The following is a 26,487-nucleotide window of genomic DNA, read 5'->3' on the forward strand; positions in this document are numbered from 1 at the left end:
GACCAGCTCCAGCCTCGTGGGCTCTCCAAGTTCTTCTCGGTGGAACGGGCCCACCGGGTGCCGGGCGGGAGGCCTCGGCCGGGGGCCCCCCCGCGCCCGATTCTGGCCCGCATTTTCAACTTCCGTGACCGCGATGCAATCCTCCAGGCGGCGCGTACGGCCCCCCCCCATTGCGGGTGGGAAACAGTACGGTCACCCTATATCCGGACTATACAGCGACGGTGGTGCGACAGCGGAGAGACTTTATGGCGGTCAAGGCGGACCTCCGCTCTCGAGAGCTTAAATACTCGATGTTATTCCCTGCAAAGCTCCGAGTGGAGGCGGAGGGGCGCACTTGGTTCTTTACATCGCCAGCGGAGGCCTCGGAGTGGCTGGAAGGATGGCGTCCTGCTAAATCGAGGGGTAGGGGGGAGCATGCCCCTGGCGGCCTCTCAGCCTCTTCCCGGGACTTGGGTGTCGAGGAGTCGGGGGCAGGAGATGGAACGCCGTGAAACATGAAGGTATGGAGACGACCGGACTTGCTGTCACCCGGCGATCTGCGGCCTTGATGCTCCAGACGGCCCAAGGGGGCCTTAACTTTGCAGGAGGCTACGAGCTCGGGGCCCCCGGCTAGTATCGGACATTTGACTGCTTGAAGGGACAAGCCTCTGGTGTGGGGATCGGCAGCTGAACAGTGAGCGGTTTTCCCCCCACACGCACGTAACCAGTTTATGGGAACTAAGCACTCTGCTGAGTTGGGGTGGCGGGTAGTTTTAAATCCGCATGGCAGGGAGGGGGGAGGAGGGAAGGGGATTTCGCTGTTATGTTGAATTGTGTTTTAGTTCAGGTTCACCTACCACTCACGGGCACTTCAGGCTGACTAGGCGAGCACAGGGGCACAGGGGTGGCATACTACAGTGGACTTTCTCTATATCCCACCCTGTAGATGGCATCACATAGCTCTCCCCACGTAACCATTGACACAATGCCCGGCGTCCCTACTCAGCAGCGACGTCCCTCCTTTGCGGTCCTATCCTGGAACGTCAACGGTTTAGGGGACAAGATTAAACGTGGGCTGGTGCTACAATACCTCAAGCGTAGGGGGCCCGCGGTGGCACTCTTACAAGAAACGCACCTGGTGGGTTCTGCCACCAAGGCCCTGGATAGGCTTGGATTCAAGATGGCGACACACTCAGAGTTCACGACAGGTTCCAGAGGGGTAGGCATACTGATTAACAAACGTTTCCCCCTAATCCTTCTAGACTCCCGTAGGGACGACTATGGCCGCTTTGCAGCACTCACCTGCCAATGGGAGGGGAAGGTGTACAACCTAGTGACCGTCTACATCCCCCCTACACTGCACCAGGTCTCCTTTAGGGCACTGGGTGAATTCCTGTTGGCACTCCCGCATGGGGAACTTATCATAGGTGGGGACTTCAACGCAACCATGGATCATACACTTGACAGGTCGTCACACAGGGCACACGGGGGGGACACCTCCATTCTTACCGAATTCGCCGCCGCGCTAGGCCTGGTAGACACTTGGAGAGAATATAGGCCCAATGAGAGACAATACACCTTTCTTTCTGGCGCACACCGCACCCTTTCGCGCATAGACTACATCTTCACTTCGCCTGCCGGGTTCACTGGGGTGACCGAGGTGTCGCACCTCCCCAGGGGCATCTCGGATCACTCGCCTGTGGTTGTAACGTTTGCGACCAACGACCCGTGTAAACGCACTATGTTTCCGGTCCATCCCGGGTACCTCAAAATCCCTAAAATCAATAAGGCCCTCAAAACCGCGACCAAGCACTATTTCGCCGAAAATGCTGACTCCGTCAGAAGCCCGGCAACCCTCTGGGAAGCCTTCAAAACTGTCCTCCGTGGGCAGGCCATCTCCGTCATCTCTGATCACAAGAACACCCAGCGGCAGGCGGTGCTAGAGCTGGAGCGTTCGGTAACCGAGGCCGAAACGTCCCATACACAACATGGGGATGAGGATTCGGCGCATACACTCCGCATGGCGCAGCAGGAGTATAGGTCCCATTTATGGGAGGCAGCGCGTGCTCGGCAGGTAGCAACCCAACACACAGTCTATGAACTTGGGGACAAGGCGGGAAAACTGCTTGCATGGCTTGAGAGGGGGGACCGAGCGTCGCGATGGGTGGCTCGGATCCGGCTCAACGAGGGGGAATTTACTTCGGACCCTCAGCGTATAGCGAAGGCGTTCGCGGCCCACTACCAATCCGTTTATACGCCTGAAGCCTCCTCTACCGTGGCAGAAAATGAGCTATTCCTTCGGGACATCGGGATGCCGCGATTGACTTCCTCCGAAACAGAGGCCCTCGAGGCGGACCTGACAGACGACGAGATAACGCTGGCAATCTTGTCCCTTCGCACAGGGAAGGCGCTGGGGCCCAACGGGCTCCCGATCGAGTTCTATAAGCACAACTCCTCCCTAGTAGTCCCGCACCTGCGGGCCATGTTTAGGGATTGTCTATCTAGGGGGACCCTCCCCCTGGATCAGAGGATGGCTACAATAGTGGCGATCCCGAAACCCAACAAACCGGCGCACGAGTGCTCCTCTTATCGCCCGATTTCGCTGCTCAACGCCGAGGCTAAGATCCTGGCAAAGTTGCTGGCAACACGACTGCAGCCCTACCTCTCCACCCTAATCCACCCTGACCAGTCAGGCTTTATGCCGCACCGGAACACCGCTCTAAACCTACGGCGTCTGCATAGCATTCTTGCTTGCCGCTCCACGATAGAGGAGGATGCGGCCATACTCTCGTTAGATGCTCGGATGGCGTTTGACAGGGTGGAGTGGCCTTTCCTGTTCGCCGTTCTCCGCCACATGGGGCTTGGCCCCAAGATCTGCGCGTGGATTCAGCTTCTGTACACCCAGCCGCTTGCGCAGGTGGTGGTAAATGGCCGTGTCTCTGACCCCTTCCCTCTGGGGCGGGGGACAAGGCAGGGGTGCCCCCTTCCCCTCTCCTCTTTGCCATGGCTCTCGAGCCCTTGGCGGCATGGGTGCGCCAGGATCCGGTGATCCGTGGCCTCAAATGGAGGCCAGACTGGGAGGATCGGATCTCCCTTTATGCAGACGATGTACTACTCTATCTGGCCTCGCCTGCGCGCTCTATCGCCTGTCTCCTCGACATATGTGAGTCATACGGGCGACGGTCGGGCTACGAAATCAACTGGGAGAAATCCATCTTATATATGCTCCGAGGCCCCCCGCCTCGGCCCCCGAGGGGATGCAATATTCTCGTGGCCCGGGAAGGATTCAAATATCTAGGGATATATGTTACTACAGAACGGGATAAATTTGTGGCCGAAAACCTAATGAAGCCCCTCCAACGGCTTCGTACTGATGTCAAGCACTGGCGAGCCCTGCCCCTGACCTTGCTTGGAAGGGCCTCGCTCTTTAAGATGCTCGCTCTCCCTAGATTCCTCTATGCGCTACAGAATACCCCCTTCCCGGTGGCGCCCTCTTATTTCACGGCTGTGAATGCGGAGATCACCCTTCTCCTTTGGGAGGACAGGGCACCTCGGATTGCGCTCCATAAGCTCACCAGTGGCTGGTACGACGGGGGAATAGCCCTCCCAGATATTAAAACCTACTACTGGGCCTCGCACCTCATGATCATAAATCAGTGGCTCCATGTACCAAGCGACGACCCTGCCTACCATATGGATAGGCAACTGCTGGCTCCGGGGGGGGTGCTAGGAGCCCTCTATAACCCTAGAAGAGGTCGTGTCCAGGCAGGGCCCGCAGCACACACCCTACAGATATGGTTTGCGGCACAGCGTGCGATGGGTTGGGCGGGTAGGATCACCCAGGCAACGCCACTATGGGACGCTAAACTGCTTGGGCTGCTGCGTACCACCAAGGGATTCCATCAGTGGGATCTAATTGGCATTTCGAGGGTAGGGGACCTTTGGCGACGGGGAGAGGTGATCACCTTTTCCCAACTCCAGGCAGAATACGATTTGGCCAACACCGAACATTTCCGCTATTTGCAAATTCACCATGCACTTCGGACGGCGATTCCACTCGGGACTCGACTCCCTGAGTCATCGCCCTTGGAGGACCGGCTCCTCACTGAACATCTGATTCAAAAAGCGACGTCCCTAACATACCGGAAAATAATCAATAATCGCCCTGACCCCTTTTTGGTCCTTAAGGGGAAATGGGAGGCAGAACTTGGAGACTTTGACGATACTGACTGGCAGGCCGTGCTATCATCCCCCAGGGAGGTGGGCATATCGTCCAAATTAAGGCTAGTCCAGCTCAAAATTCTGCACCGCACATACTATACCCGTACACTTCTATTCAAATTACAGCGGACGGAATCCCCACTATGCCTCAGGAACTGTGGCCACGAAGGAACCTTCCTCCACACCCTATGGGACTGCCCCGTCATAGCGCTTTACTGGAAGGGGGTGTTCCGTACTCTCTCCCAAGTGACCAAAATCCCCACCCTGCCTGAACCTCGGCTCTGCCTTCTTAACGTCTGGGAGCAGACCGACCACGTAAGAGTGGCCCAGCTCTGGGTGACATTGGGGCTCATGCTCGCAAAACGTAACATAGCCCAGCGATGGGGTTCCGGACAGGCACCGACCCTGGCACACTGGATCCGAGACATGGACCTTGTAATGGTGACGGAAAAAGCGGTATATATACACAGAGGGTGCCCAAAGAAATGGTCCCAGGTGTGGGGTGGCTGGAATGTTTATAGGGGTAACATTTGCGAGCCCCCACCCGATGCACCAGAATCTGACCTCAGCGACCATGACTAGCTGCCCTGTCTCGCACATTGAGTGGGGATGGAGACTAATGTGTTTGGCCCTTTGCTTGCCTATTTACATTTGTACTGCTAGTGCTGACTTGCCAAGATGTATTCAAATCTGCTTTGTCCTAAGCCTTACACTGAAAGAGTGGTTTTTACTTTCTGTTTTGTTGAATAAACCAATAAAAAGATTTCAAAAAAAAAAAAAAAAGAAGGGACACAGTGCAAAGCGATTAAGTCTCTCAACCCATTACTTGATCAGAGACACAGAAAAATAAATGCCGGGAGCTGGTGCTGTATAACCTGAGGCACAACATATAGGGTAAAAGTACTCCCCAGGTAAAGCTTTGCCAGGAGCCTGACTGATTAAGAAGTTGCCTGTCCCTTCCCGATACAACCAAGAAGAGCACCAAAGTTGACCAGACTTGTACACATTTATTTCCTTACTTGAGTATTTAGTACAGAAATAGCCCGGTTAAAGGGTTCTATGTCCTTGAAATACAGTGTCTAATTGGGTGTGGGCTGCTTAGGGGAGAGGAAGAGGATGCTGTTTGTTTTAAATTCAGGCCTCAAGAGAATTGGGAAGTGGCAGGTGGGGACTATCGAAACCACAATGGATTTTTATTTATTTATTTATTTTATTTGAAAGGTTTTATATAGCGCTAGCTACACCCGGGGGTATCGGAGCGCTTTACAACGGTTATGAGAAATAAACTTGGACACAACAATAGCAATAGATAAAGCAATTAAACACAATGTTATATAAATAAAAGGAAGAATTAAGATTACATATTTGGCAGATTGCGTAAATTGTAAACGGGAAACAAAATGAGAGGACCAGAATAAAGTTATAAGTAGTGATATAACAGTATGCCTGGGGGGGACTTATTGCACATAGTAAGGAGGGAGGGTATGGTGAGCGGAGATCAGGGGAGTGATTACCCCAATAATTTATTGAGAAGGTGAATTTTAAGGATTCTTTTGAAGCTGTCGTAGGAGGGTTTGCAGTGGAGGTCTTTGGGAAGGGCGTTCCAAATGGTTGGGTCCTTGCCGGAGAAGGAGCGGGATTTCGAGGCGTTTTTTTGGTTTTTTTTTAGAAGAGGGGGAATGAGAAGAAGAGTGTTGGAGCTTCTCAGCGTGCGGGCACTGCCAGCTCTTTTGAGTTTGGTTAAGAGGTAGGTTGGAGCATTCTGATAGAGGGCTTTGTGCGTGATACATGCAATTTTGTAGGAGGATCTGCCTTCGATGGGGAGCCATTTGAGGGCCTTGAGGGCAGGGGAGATGCGGTCGAGGCGGTTGCAGTTGGTTGTCAGTCTTACTGCAAGGTTAAGGACGGATTTGATGGGGGTAAGTTGGATTTTGGGAGTACCGGAGAGAAGGGCATTTCCGTAATCAATTTTGGATAGGACCAGAGATTGGATAATTAGTTCTGAAGTCATCAACTGGTATGAAGGGTTTGATTTTTTTTTTTTTTTTTATTTTTTTTTTTTAAGATGTCGGAGTGTGAAAAGTGCACTTTTTGCTGAGTTCTTTATATGGGAGTTGAGTGTGAGTTTATTGGTGATGGTGATGCCCAGTGATTTGACAGATTCGGCGAGGGAGAAAGAACAGTTTAGGGCATTAAGGTCCGCGATCCATGTTTGGATGGGCAGAGGGTTGTTTTGGGGAGAGAAGAGAATGATCTCAGTTTCGTTAGGATTTAGTTTAGGATTGTTATTGTGGAACCAGGACTGGATCTTGGTAAGTGTAGTGTTAAGGTGTAGGATATCGGCATGGGACTTTATTTTATAGTACAGTTGTGTGTCGTCAGCGTATAGGTGATAGTTGATATTTGCTTGTTTGAGTATGATGGTCAGGGGTTCCATAAAGAGGTTGAAAAGGGCGGGGGAGAGGATGGATCCTTGAGGAACACCTAGGGAGACAGGGGTTGGCCTGGAGAGGCTGTTTTGAATTTTGATTTGTTGGGCTCTATGTTGGAAGTAAGATGTGAACCAGGAAAGGACCGTGCCATTAATGCCGAAACGTTCTTTGAGAGCATTGAGTAGGGTTGGGTGGTAGACTGTGTCAAATGCCGCGGTGAGGTCAAGGAGGATGAGTAGGTAGCTCTCGCCCTTGTCCAGGGCTAAGTGAATATCATCGACTATGTTGAGCTGTGCTGTTTCAGTGCTGCAACCTTTGCGGAAGCCCGATTGAAGGGGGTTAAATGTGGGGCTCCGAGTCGAGTATTTATTTAGGATCGCGCGAGCGCGTCTAGATAATCAGAAACAGACATTTGCCCTCAAGACAGCCAATCGCATGTTTCTGCTGTCAGTTTTGGGCGCAGGGCTATGGGGTCCCACTCCTGATGGGCTGTTTCCCAAAGCGGCTTTAAGAGATCCTTAGAATTGCATCAGTATGTGTGCTACGCGGGTGGCGTTCTTATAAAGCTTTGTTCCGTTTACCACGGGGAAAAAAACACAAAGTTGTAATAACTTGCCCTGAAACCGTCTCCCTTCTTGGCATAGTGGTATCCATTCATGGGATCTATGAGAAAGCCACTATATGCATGAGCGCTGGAGGCAAATGCAGCGGTAAGCAAGGTGTCCGGAGCATAATGCAGACAGGGCAGACCAACCCTGCTTCTACAGAACCTGGACACAGAAGCACCGACAATAGATCTTGCCGAGGCAAAGCAGCGCATGCGCTGCATTCGCAGGCGAGACCTAAAAAGGAAGCCCTGTGGAGGCTGAGGTTTAAACAACGGCAGTGATTGAGAGAGTTTATGGTCATCTAGCTTTGTGCTGTAGGTTCATGCACCCGGGGAAAGTAAGGTTGAACAACCAATGAGTCAAAAATACTGGTCAAACATAAAGATCATGAAAATATTTTTTCAAATAAGGATTTAATTTGCTTTTGAGGAGCTTCTATTGGTCTCCCATCCAGGTAATCCACGAGCAGAAGTACAGTTTCTGTAGCCATTTAGGATCTAATGAAAGCAAATGCAGTGTACCTTAAAGACTGTTCTATTACTAGTGACAATTGAAGATGCTGCACTGTATTAAGAATATAAACTAGTTCCTAGGGAAATCCTATAGATACAGAACAATATTTATGTCAAGAGAAAAGCCTTAATGACCATGGTGATCCTGCCTCTCTACAGCTGTCAAATTGGATATTTAGTGTAGGTGGAAGTTCTGTTCAGATGGTGAGTCTGCCTAGGGCTTTGCACACAAAACATGTTGATTCCAATCCCACAAAAATGTTGAAATATTTGGGTTCTCCGCTTGATGTGCGCCTGCTTGTTGTAGAATGCTTTTGTCACTGATAAGCATGTCAAAAATATTGCTATTTAAGGTACGTGGTAAGTTCATGTGACTTATATAGGAGAATTGATTGCCTCCACGGTTTGATTGTGCTTTTTAACACCGTGAAAAAATCCAAAAAGGAGTGCTTCAATTAAGATCAGCCAGTGGTAGTTACTCTGGCCACATGCCAGTCCATGGTTATTTTGCCCACCATGCCATCTTATCCAGCCATATGCAAGCCATCCTTGGTCAACAGCCGAGACAGAACTGGCAAGCCAGGTCCTCTCCGAACCGGAACACAAGCAACCCCCGACCGGTGTCGGCCTATGTGGACCTCTGCAGTGTTATGCAGCTTGGGTGTTGTGGTACAGTGAGCACAGGACCCACATCTGGGCATACCTATTGGAATTAGGGCATTGCACTCAAGTAAACAAAAAGCAATAGGTGAAATGCTTGAATTAATCTCTGGCACAAGGCTGCACCCCAGTCCATCATTATTTTGTCCTCCATGCCACCTCAGATTTGCACCCTGGGCCATTCGCTTTTATGATTGTCAAAGATAGGTGAAATTGTAAATTTGATTTATATTTTTTAATGAGTGCTTCGTGTGCACTTTAAGTCATTGATTGAATGATAGAAACAAGAAACCTTTGCCAAGTAAATCACATGCCCTACGCTATATTTTCAAAAATATCATGGGAAATTGCTTATTAGAGGTGTTATGCTTGAATACTGTCCGTCTTCCAATGTCGTGCTTTCAAAGTTGTGTTCACTACTAGTCATAAGCCGTGCTTTTTCTTCAACATATCTAATTTCCAGTTTTTCTTGCACTCAGGCTGGGTTAAGACCCATTTGCGAGTTCATGACGTTCAACTTCTCAATGCAAGCCATCGATCAAGTGATCAACTCTGCTGCAAAGACGTACTATATGTCTGCGGGGAGAGTACCAGTCCCCATAGTTTTCAGAGGGCCTAATGGTGCATCGGCAGGTGTAGCAGCCCAGCATTCACAATGCTTTGCAGCCTGGTATGGACATTGTCCAGGATTAAAAGTAGTCAGCCCATGGAATACAGAGGATGCACGAGGTTTACTTAAAGCTGCAATTCGAGATGATAATCCAGGTAACTGCATTTTGGTACAATTTAAAATATAAAAGTTTGTTTTTTTTAACACCTAAAAGCAGACTTCCCTACGGTACTTGTCTGTTACTCTTCTGATGGATACGTATAACTGCACATTCTTCACCTTACAATATTCCGCAGGCGCCAGATTGGATCTGGAGAAGTTCAGCATCCGTGATCCCATGTGCAGATGCGTAGCGTCATGCACCTCCATGTCACCCTGGAAGTGACGGACTAAAGCCATTTGTGCACGCTAATGTCAGTTCCTTCCTTTCCAGCCCTTACAGTGTGAATCCGGATATCTGTTGTATTTTTGTTGTATTCCAGCCAGAGAATGTCTCCTAACAAATCGCTGCAAGACTTTTCTTTAGAAAGTATAAGGGTTGGCTCCATGTTGTTTTAGTTCATCGCCTTTGTCAATCATGGAACACAACAACATGTCCCCACTGGACAAGACTGCAACCCTCTACCCGATAGCAAAAGCTGCCTCATTGCAAAAGACATATTGTGAACTTGAGATAGTCTTATAGCCTGCCCATAGCTTACCATTGTTCGGCTGTATTGACGCTCTCATTTGCTTGCTTCCTATTTGATGGCTTTCCTTTCTCTTCGTTTTTTTTTTTGTCCCTGTCGAGAAGCATAGTCTCTTGTATCGTTCAAATGCTCACATTAGAAAACTATCTTTTTCACATACAAGAGTGCATGTTTTTTCTAGCTCTCTCCCTTATGTGCCACTCACTCCACTCATTCACCCTCGTTCTCAAACACCCATTAAAAACAAATTACCCTGGACTTTTGACACAATCTGTAACGTTTTATAGTGCAAGTTTTTTTTAATCTTCTGCAACTTTTGGATAACATTCAGTGGGTCTAAAAAGTTGGTCAAAGCTGGCTCCTTTTGTTCTTTCTTCAACCTTCCTTAGACCAGAATACTGTGGTCTATACGCTAGGAGGTGGGGGTTATTGTCTTACTTTGTCTAATGAAGTTGAAATATCCTTATTTGAGTTATATTTCAAAATTGGGTATTTGTTATAATATTGTATTATAGTTCATTTTGTAATCAAATACAGATGTTTAAAAAAATGATTTTTGACCAAAACGGATACGAAAATATTATTTTATATTAGACCATGGGTAAGGTTAATGTAAATTTAATACAGAAGAAATGTAGGATTGGTGGGATTTTTTGCTGTTGGTATTGCTCAGTGTGTATTCTGTCCCCCAGACCTATAACTAAGTTAGAGTTCCCTATGTTTTGTTAAATTTGTATTTTCCAAATGACGGCTAGTTCCCGTCTGCACTGACCATTGGCACTTTGTGTGTTTTGGCACTAGTCCTCCTTAAAACTTAACACATTTTAAGCCTGGCTGCTCTGTGCATATGCTTCCAGGGGGTTGTGCTTAAGATAATTTAGAGATTTTTAAGGATTCACCCTAAAAAGGGTTGCGATAATTTCTTTATGTAGGGAGTCTCCCACCCCAGCTAATAATCCAATCTCTTACAATACCCAGCTTCCAAGAGTTTTTGTATTAAGATGTTGGAGTGCTCAAAATAATCTTCTTCTGTGGTGCAATTTAGTCTTCTCTGTAAGAATTATTCAAAAGGTAGATTATCCGGGGGAGACGGTGGGTTCTATAATGAAGCAAACTGTTTTTATTCATGGATTTCATGTGCAGAGAAGTCACAATTATTCCCTCTTGTTCTGTTCTCAATGTATCCAAGCATAATCGGCTTTATGCATGATATATATTTAATATCCGGTTATCTGTTGTATAGCCATTCGAAAAACTCTTGAAGGATTTCTTTATCATCTGTCCATATGACAAATACATCATGTTTGAATCTGTACCATGATTTTTCATATATAACATGGCTAGTTAGTTCACAAATGAGCAACCCATCGGTACTCCTTTAATTTGTAAATGAGATTCACCATTCAATAAGGAGTTTACCCACCGACCCAGTGTTACCAGGTGCAAAAAAAATATCGTTTGGATCCTACAGGGCCTGGCTTTTATTAACATAAAATTCAATAGCTTCTAAAGCCTCTTCCGGGGGAATATATGTTAGTAAAGATTCCACATCCATAGTAAATAGAATGAGGATATTGGGGGCAAATAGGGCTCCTTCTTGGATGTTGGTAGTGTCTTGTATGTAATATACATGGTCTGGCTCAAAAATCACTTGAATAAACTTTGAATTCTGATCCAACAATGAATCACAACCCGAAGCTATTGGCAACATGGTGGATTTTGTATATTTTCATGCACTTTCAAGAGAAAATGTAATGCGGGGTGCATAGATCTATAGCAGGAAATCAAATTAGGGGCCTTCATCCAGTATGGCATATATGTGTCTTTAGTTCTTCATTTGTGTTTTCAGAATATTTTCGATAATGCTGGATGTTTGACTTCTGATTTACTTTTTCTTTAATAGATAACCATTGGTAAGTGACCAAAATACTTCCCTTTTATCTGCTGGCTTGATTATCACATTTTAGCTATTTTTGAATGCAAAATGAGCATTCTTCTGTTCCAATATATTTATAATATTTCCCTTTATTTTCTAAGCGCCCTGTGTCATGTAAAACCGCCTTTTTGATGGTGATCAATTGGTGTGGAATCGGGTAGAATGAAATATTTCTTGATTCTCATAAATGTTTTTTGCCTTGTGTATCTTTATCTAGCGAAAGCCCTGAGACTTAATTTTTGAAGAATACAATTAATTCCATCTTCATTTTGCACTCTGGGAGCGGTTAGTTTATTTTGTCCCGTAGATCCTTTGCATTTGAGATGGCTGTATTGCTTGCCGTTCCTCTTCAACCGATGAGATATCCCCCAATTTATTGATTCATTCAATCACATTTCAGATTAAATTAAAAGGACCATTGAGTCACAACTGTACTTTGTGCATATATAATATAACTGGTCTATTTTGTATTTGGGGTCCTCAGTCGAAGTAAGGGGAATATTTTTGACTTTAAGTCCCCAGAAATGGTGGCTGCTCATAAATGTTCATGAAGTTAAGTTATTGCTTGTTTTTCCGTAAATCTAGCTTGCTGTTGTTGCTCTAGTAGTAGCTGTTTTATTGTAATCAAAACAAATGTCTCTACTGTTTGTAGCATGAAAGTCCTTGTTTATTTGCGGTATGGAACTAGAAATATGGAGACTGAAATTAAATATGCCCTCAACTGCTAATACATAAACCTTTTTGAGGGGGGGTCACTGTTTTAATATTTAGGACTAAAGATAGATCATTTTTCTTTACATGCACCCTAAAAACAGTGTTGTAAAAAAAAAAGCACTTGATCCTAAAGTTAGCCAATTTCAGGCCAGATATCCAGCTACATCTGAATAACTAAATTGCTAGAGAGATCAGTCCCTTGACAATTGCATGACCACTTTGAGAGATGCAATTTTAAACGTGGTGCCAGCAGGCAGCAGTACGATGTCTTTAGAGGTTGCAGCCCTGAATGAAAAATGGCGAGACATTAATGTAGGATCTCCAGAAGCCCTGATCTTAACTGACCTCTCAGTGGCATTTGACACCTTTCACCCCCTAAATCTTAATAGCTAGATTGAGGGATCTCGGCATCCAGGGCACAGTGCTTGAGTGATCAGATCTTACTTCACCAGCTGCTATATGGAATTCCTCAGGGCTCTATTTTGGTTCCATGTGTTAATCTCAGTTCCATTAATTACTTTGGGATTAATGTTGTGAGCTTAATCTCAAAGTAACTAATTTCAGGTCCTCAAGTGTAATACTGCAGTTGCATAAACGATGCATGAATCTAATCGCCTTCATTCAATGTTTATTTTCATTTTAGCCTGTAGATGGCAGTGTTCAGCCATCTAAATCAGTTTTTCTTTTACTTTTTTTTTTTTTTATATATTCCACTTTTTTTTTATTTCGCACCGTTGTTGTATTTAAGAAGGTGGTAGCCCTCCTTAGCCCCCTTTTGGTTATTTTAGGTCTTGCGTACCTGACCTCCTTTTTATTTTCTGGTTGCAAAAGACCTCTTGTTGACCAGCTTAAAAACTTATAGCGGGCTTCAAAACTATCCATTAGTTGGCTATATTGTCCCTCATTTGCTTGCTTCTTATTCAATGACTTGTCTTACTCTTATTGAGTTTGACCCTCTGATAGACCATCCCTGTTTACCATCGTCTTGATTGGATAACTTGTATTCTTTCACTGCCCATATTCATGTAGCTACTTTATTCTTTTTCTTTCAGCTCCCATGAGAGTGCATGTGTTTTCTAGCACTTTTCCTCATTTTCTGCTTAGCCTTTCACATTCACCCTTTGTCCCCACACTCTGTGTTGTTCCCAATTGCTCATAGCTTATCTCTAAAAACACCGCAACAGCTATATATGTGCCAAGGTATGACTTTAAGGGTGGTATGGTCGAAGTCTACCAGACAGTTCAGCTGTCTGGTTTGTTAAAGACATCTTGAGGACGTTCAGAAAGCTTCCCTGGGACTGCATCCCACCTGTTGCTTACTATTAGTTTTGTGGTTTGTAACCCATTTTCTAGCTTTCAATTTGCTGACTTTATTTGTTTTATGCTGTCCAGCGTGGGTTCATGCTTCCCAAGGAGCAAGAACTTTTCATGCTACCTCTCCTTGTATTCTTCCACAAGTTCTCCTTTCTGTAAACAGGCTTGTAAATCTTGTTCTTATCTTGTCATGTGAGTCCAAATGTCTGGCTCGGTCTTCCGAGGGAGCTTGGTGTTTACTTTTAGGTCTCTGACATCAAAGTGAAAGAAATTATATAACAATATTCCTGGATATTGGGTGTTGGAAAGGGGGTTCTTTCTAGCACACAACCACATTCAGGTGAACTGTGCAAGCATTTTAGAATATATAAGAATTGGGACAGCACAAATGAAGCACATTATTAATTCTTAAGTGTGTTGGAAACAAATACTTAGTATGATCAATTCAATACACTAGGTGATGCCATTTCCTCACATTATCGTTTATGTGCTATATAGTTGTATTAGTCAAACTGTATATCTGTGCAAATGTTAAGGTAATTTCATTTGAAAATGTGTTTGACAGTATGCCTCCACTCTACACTACTACTGCACTCTACTCTGCATCACTCCACTTTGCACCACTCCATGCTATTGTACTCTATTCCGCTCTACGGCACTGCACTCTATGCCGCTTCACTCTACGCCTCTCTACTCTGCACCACTCTACTCTATGCCAGTGCACTCTACTTCACTCTACTCTACATTACTCCAATCTAGGCCATTTTACTCTTCTCACCTCCACGCCGCTCTGCAACACTGCGCCCTGGGAAACAGTCGGAACAACGTGGGCAGAGCCACACATGTTCTGACTACGCAAGCCCTACCATGCTTGTCTTAACCACGCATATGCCTTAATCATGCATATGCGTGGTTAAGGCAGTGCGTGGTCTAGCTGCTGCCTGCAGCTCGGTGGAAGCAGAAAGACACCAGGAAGAGGAGACGTGGTTAGGTAAGTGAGGCTGGGGCCAGATTTGGAGGGGGTAGTTTGTATGGGTTGAGGGTTTTTTTAGGGTCTGGGTTGTTTTCTGGGTGGAGGGGGGTCGGGAGTAGTTTTCAGGGCAGGGTGAGGGTCCGGGTAGTTTTCAGGTCTGGGAGAGGGTCGGGTCGTTTTCAGGGCTGGGGAGGTGTTATGTTGTGGTTTCAGGGTTTTGGGAGGGTCTGGGTAGTTTTCAGGGCTTTGGGAGGGTCAGGGTAGTTTGTTTAGTTAAGGTATTAGGCTTAAGGGCAGCAGAAGGGGATGGGGGTAGTTTTAGGGACCGAGCAGGGGGTGGGAGGGGGGCAAGGGTTTAGGCCTCAGGGCAAGGGGAGGGGCATAGGAAGTCCGGGTTATATTCAGGGAGGGCGGGGTATTTTGTTTAAGGGCTTGGGGGGGGTTGGGGTGTCAGGGTAGTTTTTTAAAATTGGGGTTAGGGTTTTAGGCCTATGGGCAGTGAAAGGGGATGGGATAGTTTTAGGGACAGTTTGGAGGGGGGGGTGAGGGTGTCGGGGTAGTGTATATTAAGGGTTAGGGACAGCGTGGAAGGGGGGGAGGGGTATTGGACCCCAGGTTGGGGGGGGCAGGTAGTGGGTTTGTAGCTTGGGGAGGTGGGGTCGAGACCGTAGCCACATATACCCCTTTACCATTCATGCCCTTCCATTGAAAATGCGTGGTAAAGGCATGCGTGGTAAAGGCATGCATGGTAAAGGAATGCTTGGTTAAGATGCATTCGTAGTTTGGGCTCCGTGGTAGAGGCAAGCCATGCGTGCCTCCATCATACAACCCTGCACTCTACATGATTACACTCTATGCCTATACACCCTACGCAACTGCACTCTATGCCACTGAACTCTACTTTGCACTACTACACTCTAGCCACTCTACTCTACACCACTCCACTCTATGCCACTCTACTCAGCACCACTCCACTCTACACTCCACTCTACACCACTGCACTACATTTTACGACGTTGCATTGTACGCCACTATACTCTACAACACTCTATGCCAATGCACTAGTCTAGTCTACTCTACGCCATTGCACTCTACTCTGCACCACTATACTCTACTCCACTGCAGTCTAGGCCATTCCACTCTTCACAACTCCACTTTACTCTATGCCACTCTGCAACACTGCACTCTTTGCCACTTCACTATGCCACTGTAGTCTACTCTGTACCCCTTAACTCCATGCTCCTGCACTCAATGTAAATCCACTGTATGCCAATCTAATCTACCCTGCCCCACTGTACTATATGCCCTTGCACTACTCCCCTCTATGCCACTGTACTCTACACCACTATACTCTGCAACACTACACCAGTGGTTCACAAAGAGCTGCAGCAGAGAAAGCTGCTCGAGTGTCATTTTCTCTGTTGCTGGTGTTAGCCAAGCAACATAGTTTTGTAATTCTGGGCTTGCTTTCTTTAGTTGGTGAAGCTTGTTTTATCAGCAGGGCTGACCTGCTCATAAAATAAGCTGAAATAACTGTAGAAACAAAAAACTATGTTGTAAGGTTTGTTCTGTTTTCCTAATGGGCTAGCCATTCTGGTTTGTACTTTCTGCTAGGCAGCCCTGCTCATACCTGGAGAGTGTATTAGAAAGTATGGGAACTGTGATTGTGAGTACGACCGTCCAGGGTCAGTGAGTATGGGGAGAGGGTGCAGTCAGGTAGCTAAAAAGAACAAAATAATATGTAGCTAAAACGGTGATCTTTAACCTACATGTAACTGTATATAACATGTATTCCAGACACCTTAACCAAACAAGCATTGGCAAAAGCAATAGATCTCATTTATGAGACCTATTGGCGTTTACAATGATTTTTAGCCACGGTGTATATGCAGCATGGCTGAAAATAATGAAGAAAAGCTACCATGACATTGCAGTCTTATAATTTTGTAAGCATTCTATTCCAATGCACTCTGTGCCACTCAACTCTGCAGCACTCCACTCTACACCACTGCACTCTACGGCACTATATTCTACTCTAGACCGCTCTACTCTTCACAACTCTATGCCACTCTATCTGCACCACTTTATTCTATTATGCAACACTGTAATCTACACCACTGTATTCTACAAAGCTGTATTGTATGCCGCTGAATTATTTGCCGCAGCACTCTAAACCACTAAACTCTGCAACACTGTACGCCAAGGCAGTCTGACACTCCAGTCTACTGTGCGCTGCTCCACTGTGCGCTACGTGACTTCGCTCTGTGAAACTCCAATACAAGACACTATACCACTCCACTCTACAGCACTACTCTTTGCTATGCTGAAAACCAGCCAGGCTTGTATACAACATGGCTAAAACATATTGGCAAAGCCAATAGCTCTTGCATAGGGGAGGCCTTTTGGCTTTGCCAATGCCTGTTTTAGTATTTTCTACTGCATCCCACATATTGCACGAAAGCACAGGATTTGCACACAGAGGCTTTTATGACGTGGGGGAAGTGGCTGGCTGCTGCACTCATACAGCTGGAGTTTGAGGAAGAAAGTTTACTCCGCATGAAATGAAAGGCACTGTTTCTTCTGCTGGAGGACCATAATTCAGAAGGCTGAGGACCAAATGGCTTTTCGTGAAAGTACATTAGGCCTTGACAAATATTTTTCTGTAAATTTTCACAATACCTTATTCTCTTAAAGTGCTGTTCAGTTTTTGGAGTGTAAAGTAATTGAAAAAGACACCATGTCTTTTATTAAAAAAGAATCCCGTAGGTCATCTCTGGTTAAGAAATGAATTTGCAGATTGGGTTGTGACCTTCTGATTGTTCAGCATATGCCCAATATCTTATTTCTTTTTGTTTAGCGTCCTTCTAAAGGAATGTGTAGAGGTGTTAATCCTATGTGTCTTCTGGGTTCACTGCACCATCTTCCTGAAGACTTAGCTAGCAATCTGTTACACTGCTATGTCATCCTTTGGCTCTTTCCAGTTGATTGCATTTTGATCCGCAGCTTTTGCAGGATGGTCTTACCTAATGTGTTTGTTTTTTGGATTAACTACTTCCTGAATGTTTTGTTTGTTCCCGAATCTGCAACTTTGGGATAGACTTAATGCAGTATGGTAACGGACCAATCCACAGTTTGTCCTCATGTCTGACATTTTAACTATAGTTAGGAATTGCTTGATAGCTGGAAGAGCTCCTGTTACTCATCAAAATGGATCTCCAAGTTACCCTTTTTCTTGCAGTGTCAATTTCTTTGGGTAGCACAAACAGTTTTTCTTGAGCCCCTCCGAAGGTTTTGGTTCGCACTGTGGAATGTTTGGTCTACTGAACACAAGGAGCCAGTTGCTTACTATCCAATGCTCTCTCCTTCTATCCCTTTTATATACAGTTGGGCTGAGGGAGCTCCCCCATCTCTTGACTGCAGGCTAGCATTGGAAATTCAGGGGAAGTGTTAGCCTTGTGACGTCCGTTTCATTCAGTGTCCAGCTTCTTGCTGTAATGCATGGAGGTGTGCTGCATTGGCTCCATTTTACCACACCTCACTTTGATTCCTTCAAGAGATCAGTGGCTATTCTTGACTCCATTGGCCCTACATCCTTGAGGTGAAAGCCTTTCACCCTTTTCTAAGTTGTAGTAATTGTGTTCAAAATAAAAAAACAAGGTTGTTCTAATCATGACCCCAGCCCCGTAATACTTGTTCTCTTGTTTCACTTTTTACCTATACGTAATCATTGCACATCTCCATTGCTTGTACATTCCAGTATCTCAGCTGTTTGGTGTGAGCTTTTGTATGCCTGTAACACATACCATAGAACGAGCTATTTGTTCTGTAAATTAGTTGGCTTTACAGAGTGTGCTTGACCGATTGTATTTTTTTTTTTCTAAACTACAAAGTATGCACATTTTTTGTATTTGTCTTTCTTGTAACTTCACTGTTGACCACTTTGACAGTAAATATTTTAATTCTTTATTTTTTTATTTTTTCATCATTTGTCTCCCCACATGTTTTTATTTTTTGCAGTTGTGATGCTGGAAAATGAACTAATGTATGGTGTCGCCTTTGAAGTTTCTGAAGATGTTCTGTCGAAAGACTTTGTTGTTCCTATTGGTAAAGCTAAAGTCGAAAGGCAAGGTATATGATACATTTGACTCTGTGGGTAAACTGAAATGCTTTTTTTTATTAGCTAGCGTCTGCTTTCATATTCATTGGCATTTATTCAATGTTGTTATATTTAAATGTTTTTTGTTTAAGATGTTTTGTTAATATTGAGTTCCTATACAAGTTACATTTAGGTTTAGACCTACCTATTGTATTTTGTTGTCCTAAGTAATATTTTAATTGGTAATAACTTAACTGTAGATTATGTTTAAAGTTGTGCTGTCAAGAAAAAGCATTACTGAGTTGGTTTCTCTTCACAGGAACCCACATCACATTGGTCTCACACTCCAGATCTGTTGGACACTGTTTGGAGGCTGCTACTTTTCTAGCTAAAGAGGGTGTCGAATGTGAGGTATGTTAAACTTTTCCCTTTTACTTCAAAATATTTAAAAGTCCAGTCTTATGCACACATTTGACAGTCAATTTGAAAATATTTCATAAGCTATTGAACACAGCAGCTGATTTCATACATGGTAGTCGCCTTCAAAGAATGAAATGTTTTCTTTCAAGACAGTCTGGTGTTTCCTCATCTCGCAGTATGGCGGCCATCTTGACAGTAGTTAAGATGGTTGGTTGTTTCATTTTGAAAGCGCTTCGCATTAATAAAGGCAATAGTAGCAGAAACAACATTAACAAAGTGAGACAGATTGACTTTACCAATGCTTTTTCCATTTGTAGCCAAGTTACTATTTGTAACTTCCCAGTTGTTTGCATATTCTTTTTAATAACTGGTCCCAGTCCATTATCTATAGCAGTAGTAATGTTTATCCTCTTTTAAACAGTTCCATGGTCACACCGTTTTTTTTTTATTTAAATGTTTATTGCTGGTTTTTAGACTGCACACTGGAGTACTGCTGTTCCGTGCCAGTTTGTGCTGTGACCCCTAAAACATGTGGAAATTGTCTAATTCCTGATTGGCGTACTAAACCTTTTTAAATAGCCATGGCATGGTTAGTAGTAACACTGTTCGCGTTAGTGACTGGATAAGACTTTCCAATCAAGTATTGCTCTGGGGAAACCAGTATATTTCTCACCATATCGACTGGCACCTGTATCCCTCAGGGCCTCTATTCTAGTCCCATTGATCCAGGGCTATTGCAAATACTTCTTTAAGTTGGGTGGCCACACAGCTAAAGTGGCAAACTCAGCTTCACACTCTGTGACTAGAACTGCTTTAGTGTGAACCCCAATTTGCTCTGGGCACACTGTTGATCCCATCTGGAGACTAGCTACACCAGTGCTAACTGTAGTAGGACTAGGGGGCTTTTTGCTAGGACAAGTAGCATCTCCAGTTAAGTGTTCCAACTTCCTACAGTTGAAACACCAGGCCTTCTGAGGATCAAAGTTCTTCCCTTTGTACCTACCATTGGACGGGAATAGTTTTGGGACCCACGCCCCTGAGCAGGTTTTTGGTGCCCCTGAGAAGACTCTTTTTATCTTTAGGATTCTCATCCCCTTTCCCCTCAGGAGGTTTTGTAACCCCTTTCTTTTGGTCACCCCTAGTGGTTGTTTTGGTTACCCTAGTCTTGGCCCAGTGACCTGCCTTCTTTCCTAATTCTTGGGGAGAAATTACACCTACGTCTACCCGATGTTGATGTTAGTTTTCATTAGTGCAATTACTCAAAATATGTTCTTTCATTAAAAGATTGTAAAGTCCATTGAAATCATGCACATAGTTTCCAGTTAACCATCCATCTAGTGTCTTAACTGAGCATGCAACTAAGTCGATCCAGGATTGGTTATGGTGTTTGTGAGCCCCCCCCCCCCTGAATCTAATCCTATATTCCTCAGTTTTGAGCCCAAAGCCCTCAGAGTGTTCTTAACGAGGTCATAAGACCCAACATCTGCTCCTGTAAGGGTCAGGAGTCTGTCCCTGCAGTTATCAGTGAACAGTTCCCAAAGGAGTGACCCCCTGTGGTACTTCCTCACTTTCCTCATTTCACAAGCCCTCTCAATGGCTGTGAACCATTTGGTGATGTCATCACCTTCCTCAAATTTGGGGACAATTCCTTTGGGGATTTTGCGATCATAAGACTGCTCTCTGTCCCTATTTGGTATGTTGCTGCCACCATTGATGAGAGCTAAGCCCATCTCTGCTCTTTCTTTCTCCAGAGCCAGGAGTCTGGTCTCCAGATCTTATCTTTTGGTCAATTTCGCTAAGAGGTTGGTCTCCTCATCGAGGCTGTCCTCCATGGACTCAGAAGTACCTAACCCACCTGTGTGGGATCTAGGTTCTGTGAGTTGTATTCTTGGAGTCAGGAGCACAGGAACCCTGTTCTCCATAGGATGTGCGGGGTTGAATGGTATCCTCCTACTCTTCCCCATCTAAGAGGTCTTCACCTTCCTCCGAGGGATGGTGCTTAGCATACCCTGCCAACAGCTCCTGAAGCCTTTGTTTTGAGGGATGGGACTCCATGGTAATGTTTTTAAGTGTACATAGACACATTAACTCCTTAAATGCTAGGTGGAGATAAAGGGGGAGGTCGAGCTCCTCAACCATATTCTCTGTCATTGGTAATGTTTTCACTAACAGCTGGGTTCTTGTAAAGAGAACTTCTAAAATAAATTCTAACCCCTCTTTCCCCTAACTATAGTGAGCTTTTTATTTTCTAAAATTCTAAAGGAACTTAACCAAGGCCCTAACAAGTCTTTTAGTAATTTTGAAAAAATGTGTCCATTAAAAAAATCAGAATTCTAAAGACAATTTAGGAGTTCTGTCGTGTGGTCAGATGTTGACCAAGTCAGTCCAACAAATGCAAAGTTGTGTATCCGACTGCTGATCAACCAATGTAGGAATCTGGCTCTGTATATACTATACCAAAGTAAGGTATAGTGTGCACAGAGTTCAGTGGATCCCCAAAGTTAGGCAGAAGTTAAAGTAGATACTACCTTACTCTCTATTTGTGGTAGTGTGGGCGAGCAGTAAGGCCTTATCAGAGGGTAGTGCTAAGCATTCATTGTGCATACTCTGGCAAAGAATGATTACACACACTCAAGGACTGAACCAAACTATTTTGTGTAAAAATATTATTTAGTTATATTTATTTTCTAGAACCAAGACAGGCCTGGTACAAGTAAGTATAGAAATTCTTTGCAAGCCTATGCAGTTTAAATACAATTTGCATGCAATGATTTGGTTACAAAAAGGATTACTTTATATTTCACAATTAGGTTTTGAATTAATTTTCAGTTCTGTTTCTTACGCAGCCAGGTGTCTCTAGACACTAGGCTGGTGCATTTCCTGAGGGAAGAAAAAGGGAGAGAATACATTCCATAAGCTTAATATAGGTTTACAGTTTTACTCACGAACCATATTTAGTCCTGAAAAAGCAGAAAAGGTTTTAGGGGTCCATGAGTAGGATTCGATCAAATGTGCACTTGAGTCGCACCACCACCAGTGGCACAGAGGCAGCTGGGTGCAGAGTGCAGGGACCACATGTTAGCCAGCGGGCTAAGCACGGTTGTGGGTTTGGGGACTGCGGCAAGCAGGCCACCAGATTGGAAAGCAAAAGCTCCTGGGGTTGAGGTCAGCACGGTAAGGCCCAATGGCCAACACAAGCATTACACCGCCAGTGGGTCAGAGGTGGCCGGGTGTAGGATGCAGACTTGGCTGAAGCTGCAGATTCGTTTGAGGGTCACTCCGAGTCGGTCAGTGGCAGAGGCGGCGAATGGGGTCTCTAGGAGTCATCGTTCTGTGACCTTAGCATTCGGGGACAGAGTTGGTCGGATGAACGCGGTTGGTTGTTCTGGACCGCTTCGGTTATGGAGTCGGTCAGGGTGTCTCCTTCGGTCGTGGTTGAGGGGACCTTGCAGTTGTTGGCTGCAGGTTTGGGCTTGGAGCGTGTAGAGTTCCAGGGGACACTGGGATCCAGGCTAGTGTCATTAGGAGGACCTACTGTAGTTATTGTGGCCACTCAGGCTCGGGGCGCCGGGCGCAGAGTGTTGGTGACTCACGGAATCGGCCGGAGTCAGTCGGTTGGTTTTGAGCAAGTCCGGTGCTCACCTGAGACACAGTCCTTTTTAGTCGCAACAGGCAGGGCAGGTTCTCTGGGTTTTCCAAGACTGCTAGCTACACGACACATCGAGGTTCTCTTGGAGGAGTCAGAATTCGGGACAGGCCGATAGGACATGGGCCAAATCAGTTGATGTCATCCTCTTCTTCACCCGCACGGATGTTCAGTCCTTCTTGCTTCTTTTCGGCTGTGGTCTGAGGAGGCAAGGTTCAGGGTTGCCCCTAAAAACACAATTTAGGGGTGTTTCAGGTAGGTACAGGTTGGGACCAATAGGTACTTTCCTTGGGGTGGGTACATCCCCCTATTATGCCACCTTCCAGTAGGAGGGGGCATAGGCCTCACTCTGGTTGGCTGGGTCCCCCCCACCTGCAAGATGGCGGGGACTGTGATTCACCACGCCTTCCTGAGGGGTGGGGTTGGCAAAGGTGGGCATACCTCTCTCCCTAACTTGGTTTTCCCGCCAATTCTCCTGTGGGGGTCAAACAGTAGGGGCCAAGGATGTGTGCCATGTCGACTCTTCACTTTGTTCTGCCCCAAAACTCGCAGTCTGCAATGGCAGTATGTGTGTGCAAAGGTACAGGGCCTCTCCGGGGTGACACTATAAGTGCTGCAGCCCTTTGAGGCCTTCCCGGTTTACTGCTCTTGGTACCTAGGGTACTGTTTACAAGGGGCTTACATGTGGCCAGAGTTGCCAATTGGGTTTTGCAGCAGTACAGGTTTAGGGAAATAACTTAGGCACTGGGTACCTCATTGGCAGGGATCCAGGGCACATGCAGTCAAAGTACATCAACATTAGCCAAAAAGTGGGGGCAACCATGCAAAAAAGGGGCACTTTCCTACACACTGCCTGAAGCACATATAAAAGTTTTACACCCTGCATAGGGAGCAACCAGTATGCCAGGACAATCTGTGTGTGTATCCCTTGTCTAGGTGCTCAATGACCTAGCTTTTGTCCTACCAGACTTCGGTTTTTGAGTTTGTTGTGGGTGTTATGCTTGCTCAAACTGGTTTTTAGTTTTTGATTTTGGAGGAACCTAGGATTACCATAGTGCACTCCCCATTCACACCCACAGCCTTAGAGCCCAAGTTTAGTGTGGCTGTAGACCTTCACCATCTAGAATTTTCCCTAACATTGCATTTTCGTCTGTTTGCAGTAAAACAAACCGGAACTACCAAAAAGGTAGGTGGGTCAGGGCCTGGGAACCTTTACTCCTTTGGCCAGAGAGGAGCTATGAGTGTCCTGGTCTGTCCCTCTCACACAGGCGTGTGAACCCCCTATTAAGCTGGATCCTCGCCCAGCCTTACTCTAAACTTTCCTGAACCTGTGGTAGAACAGAAGGACTTCACCTTATTAAGACCTCTGGGAGACCTGAAGGGTTGTGTTGCTCGAATATGAATTTATCTTGAAAAAACAAAAGGCAAGAGGCTTTGGGCAAAGCAGGAACAGTTGGTATAATTAAACACTTTGACCGGAAGCCCCATTACAGAAGCAGGTCTGAGGACTGTCTCAAAGTACAATCAATGTGAACAAGTCTTTATACAGTTTTTGGGTGTCATAAGGTACTTCCGACAAACCTTTTTTTGTCAAAGAATATGGGCCTTGTCTGTGGAGTCATAACTAAGGGCCCTGATAGCCAATGCAAGTAGGCTTAGACCTTGCATGGACACAATGGGGGCCAGTGGGTAATGTGTCTGTCCAGATGTCCAGCCCGTGGCGCGTGTGATAACTGTGTGTGCTGTGTCCTAATTGGCTATGTGGCATCTGACTGATGTTTTAGGAAGGTGTGCACCCCTCTGGCCATGTGTGCTTTATTGGGGCCAATCTCCCTGGAATATTGTGGTGTCACTGCGCTTATCTGGGGATTGACCCGAGTTTCCTGTTCACGTCTGACTTCGTCCTTGTACTGAGCCCAGTAAAAAATACTTCGCAGTTCTTTTTTCTCAAGTCTGATGCAACAGAATTGTCTTCTCTAGCCGAGGTTGGTGCAACTCTGACAGTTCTTCTCTGGGAATGACCAGGGTCGAGGTGTGTATGGTGACAAGGGAGCAAAGGCCACACCATCTGGGGAGGAGCTGAGTGTAGGCAAACTCGCTACATTGCTAGTAGACATCAGTCTGCGTAGAGGTGCCCCATTGCATGTCCGGAATGTGCAGTAATGTGCCAGTTTCCATTTGTTCACAGTGGAATAATTCATTTTCCACTGAATCACAAGGAATACAGTGTCAGTTTACGTACAATTATGAGTTGCACCTTCCCTTCTAATCACATATACCTATTCACCTCAGTATCACAGATTTCCTGACATGGGTTATCTATGCTGTTGTTCTACCCTTTACTACGAGACTCCTTTCCCCTTGTATCATAGAGGTGGATGGCCCTACACTGGAACTTCATGTCTCAGGGCATTCGTTATTAAAGAAGACAGCCTCATACAAAAATAACCTGATTAGACCGAACACTTTGTCTTTATAACTTATGCTAAGCGGGTATTGTGTACTCCTAAGTGTGGCTATACTAAATTATCTAAGCAGGCCTACCTCTAAGTGTTCCTCATTTAAAAATTATCAACCATCCACAGCTAATCTCACACCCACCAAGGAAAAAATGTGAGAGAAGTCAGAAAGTGCCTCACGTAAGCACCATCCATGGAGCTACTGGTTGGTACTCACCAGTTTGCTCGTTCTGTCAAACGTCTAAGCCCAGTAGTGTGAAAAAAAGGTGAATAAATCTCATAATTAAAAGTGAGTTGTGAACATTTATTCCACACATTCTTTATTTTAATAGTGTCCTCACTTTGTTAAAATAAACTGCATGTTTAGACCATTTTAACTTGAATGGCCAACGTGTTTTATTGCCCAGATATTTTTTGGCAATTTTATCCAGGCACGGGGACGCATCTCCATCTCACAGAGGCTTTGAATCGGGTGGTTGCCAGGTGGATTCCTACCAGCAACTCACCGAGGGGGCTAAAACTTGGCCTCCTCTGCAGGGTACAGTGCAGCAAACAACCTACTGTTACGCCGGCAGTCCGCACTCCGAGGTGGGGGTTTTGACTTATTTTACATTTGAGTTCTGTGTTTGTGCAAAGGCATTGCCTCCCCAGACAGTCACCCTCCCTGCCGCGGTTGTGGCCCTGATCCCTGTTGGGCTGGGTTTGCCCTCTGTTGATGCTGTTTCCACCTGTGTGTCCAGCTACCTGATCCCTGTTGTAGTGGCGTGGTAGCTGACTGATTTCGCTGAGGCTGGGTATGTGATGCATTGTGGTCTCGATAGGCTTGGTTTGTGGATGGAGGATTTGCTGGGACTGGCCCAGGTTTATTGACACTTGTTAATATTCAGGACAGAACTAAGGATGATGTATACGTCGCACAAATCCTGCCCCGGGCGCTTTCCTGCTCCACACTCCTTAAGTGAAGAAAAGGCAGTATTTCCATTAAGGGCACCAACGTGTGGTATTTTGCTCGGCGCCGTCCAAGCGGATCTTCCACCTGATTGTACACCATATGTTGTTGTTTTGGTAAATGTACCCCCGCTGAAGTTAAATACTAGTGAAAGCTAGTGTCCGCTCAAAACAATGTGACACACTGGCTGACAACATGGGCAGGGACTTATGTGGTTTTATGTCCAAATCAATATGGTATGCAGGGTAGGGCGGGAACCCAAAAATCTT

At 45.6% G+C, this 26,487-nt stretch overlaps 1 protein-coding gene across 1 annotated transcript in view; it reads left to right on the top strand.

Moving 5' to 3' along the window:
- PDHB (pyruvate dehydrogenase E1 subunit beta) overlaps positions 1-26,487 on the top strand; it is a 71,772-nt gene that overhangs the window by 13,114 nt on the left and 32,171 nt on the right. Inside the window, exons 6-8 of the mRNA XM_085624742.1 lie at positions 8,892-9,177; positions 18,666-18,776; positions 19,064-19,155. Of these exons, the coding sequence (XP_085480868.1) occupies positions 8,892-9,177; positions 18,666-18,776; positions 19,064-19,155 (489 nt within the window). The remainder of the gene's footprint in view (positions 1-8,891; positions 9,178-18,665; positions 18,777-19,063; positions 19,156-26,487) is intronic.

Source organism: Triturus cristatus, chromosome 9 (genome assembly GCF_964204655.1).
Source record: "Triturus cristatus chromosome 9, aTriCri1.1, whole genome shotgun sequence".
Classification (NCBI taxonomy): Eukaryota; Metazoa; Chordata; class Amphibia; order Caudata; family Salamandridae; genus Triturus; species Triturus cristatus.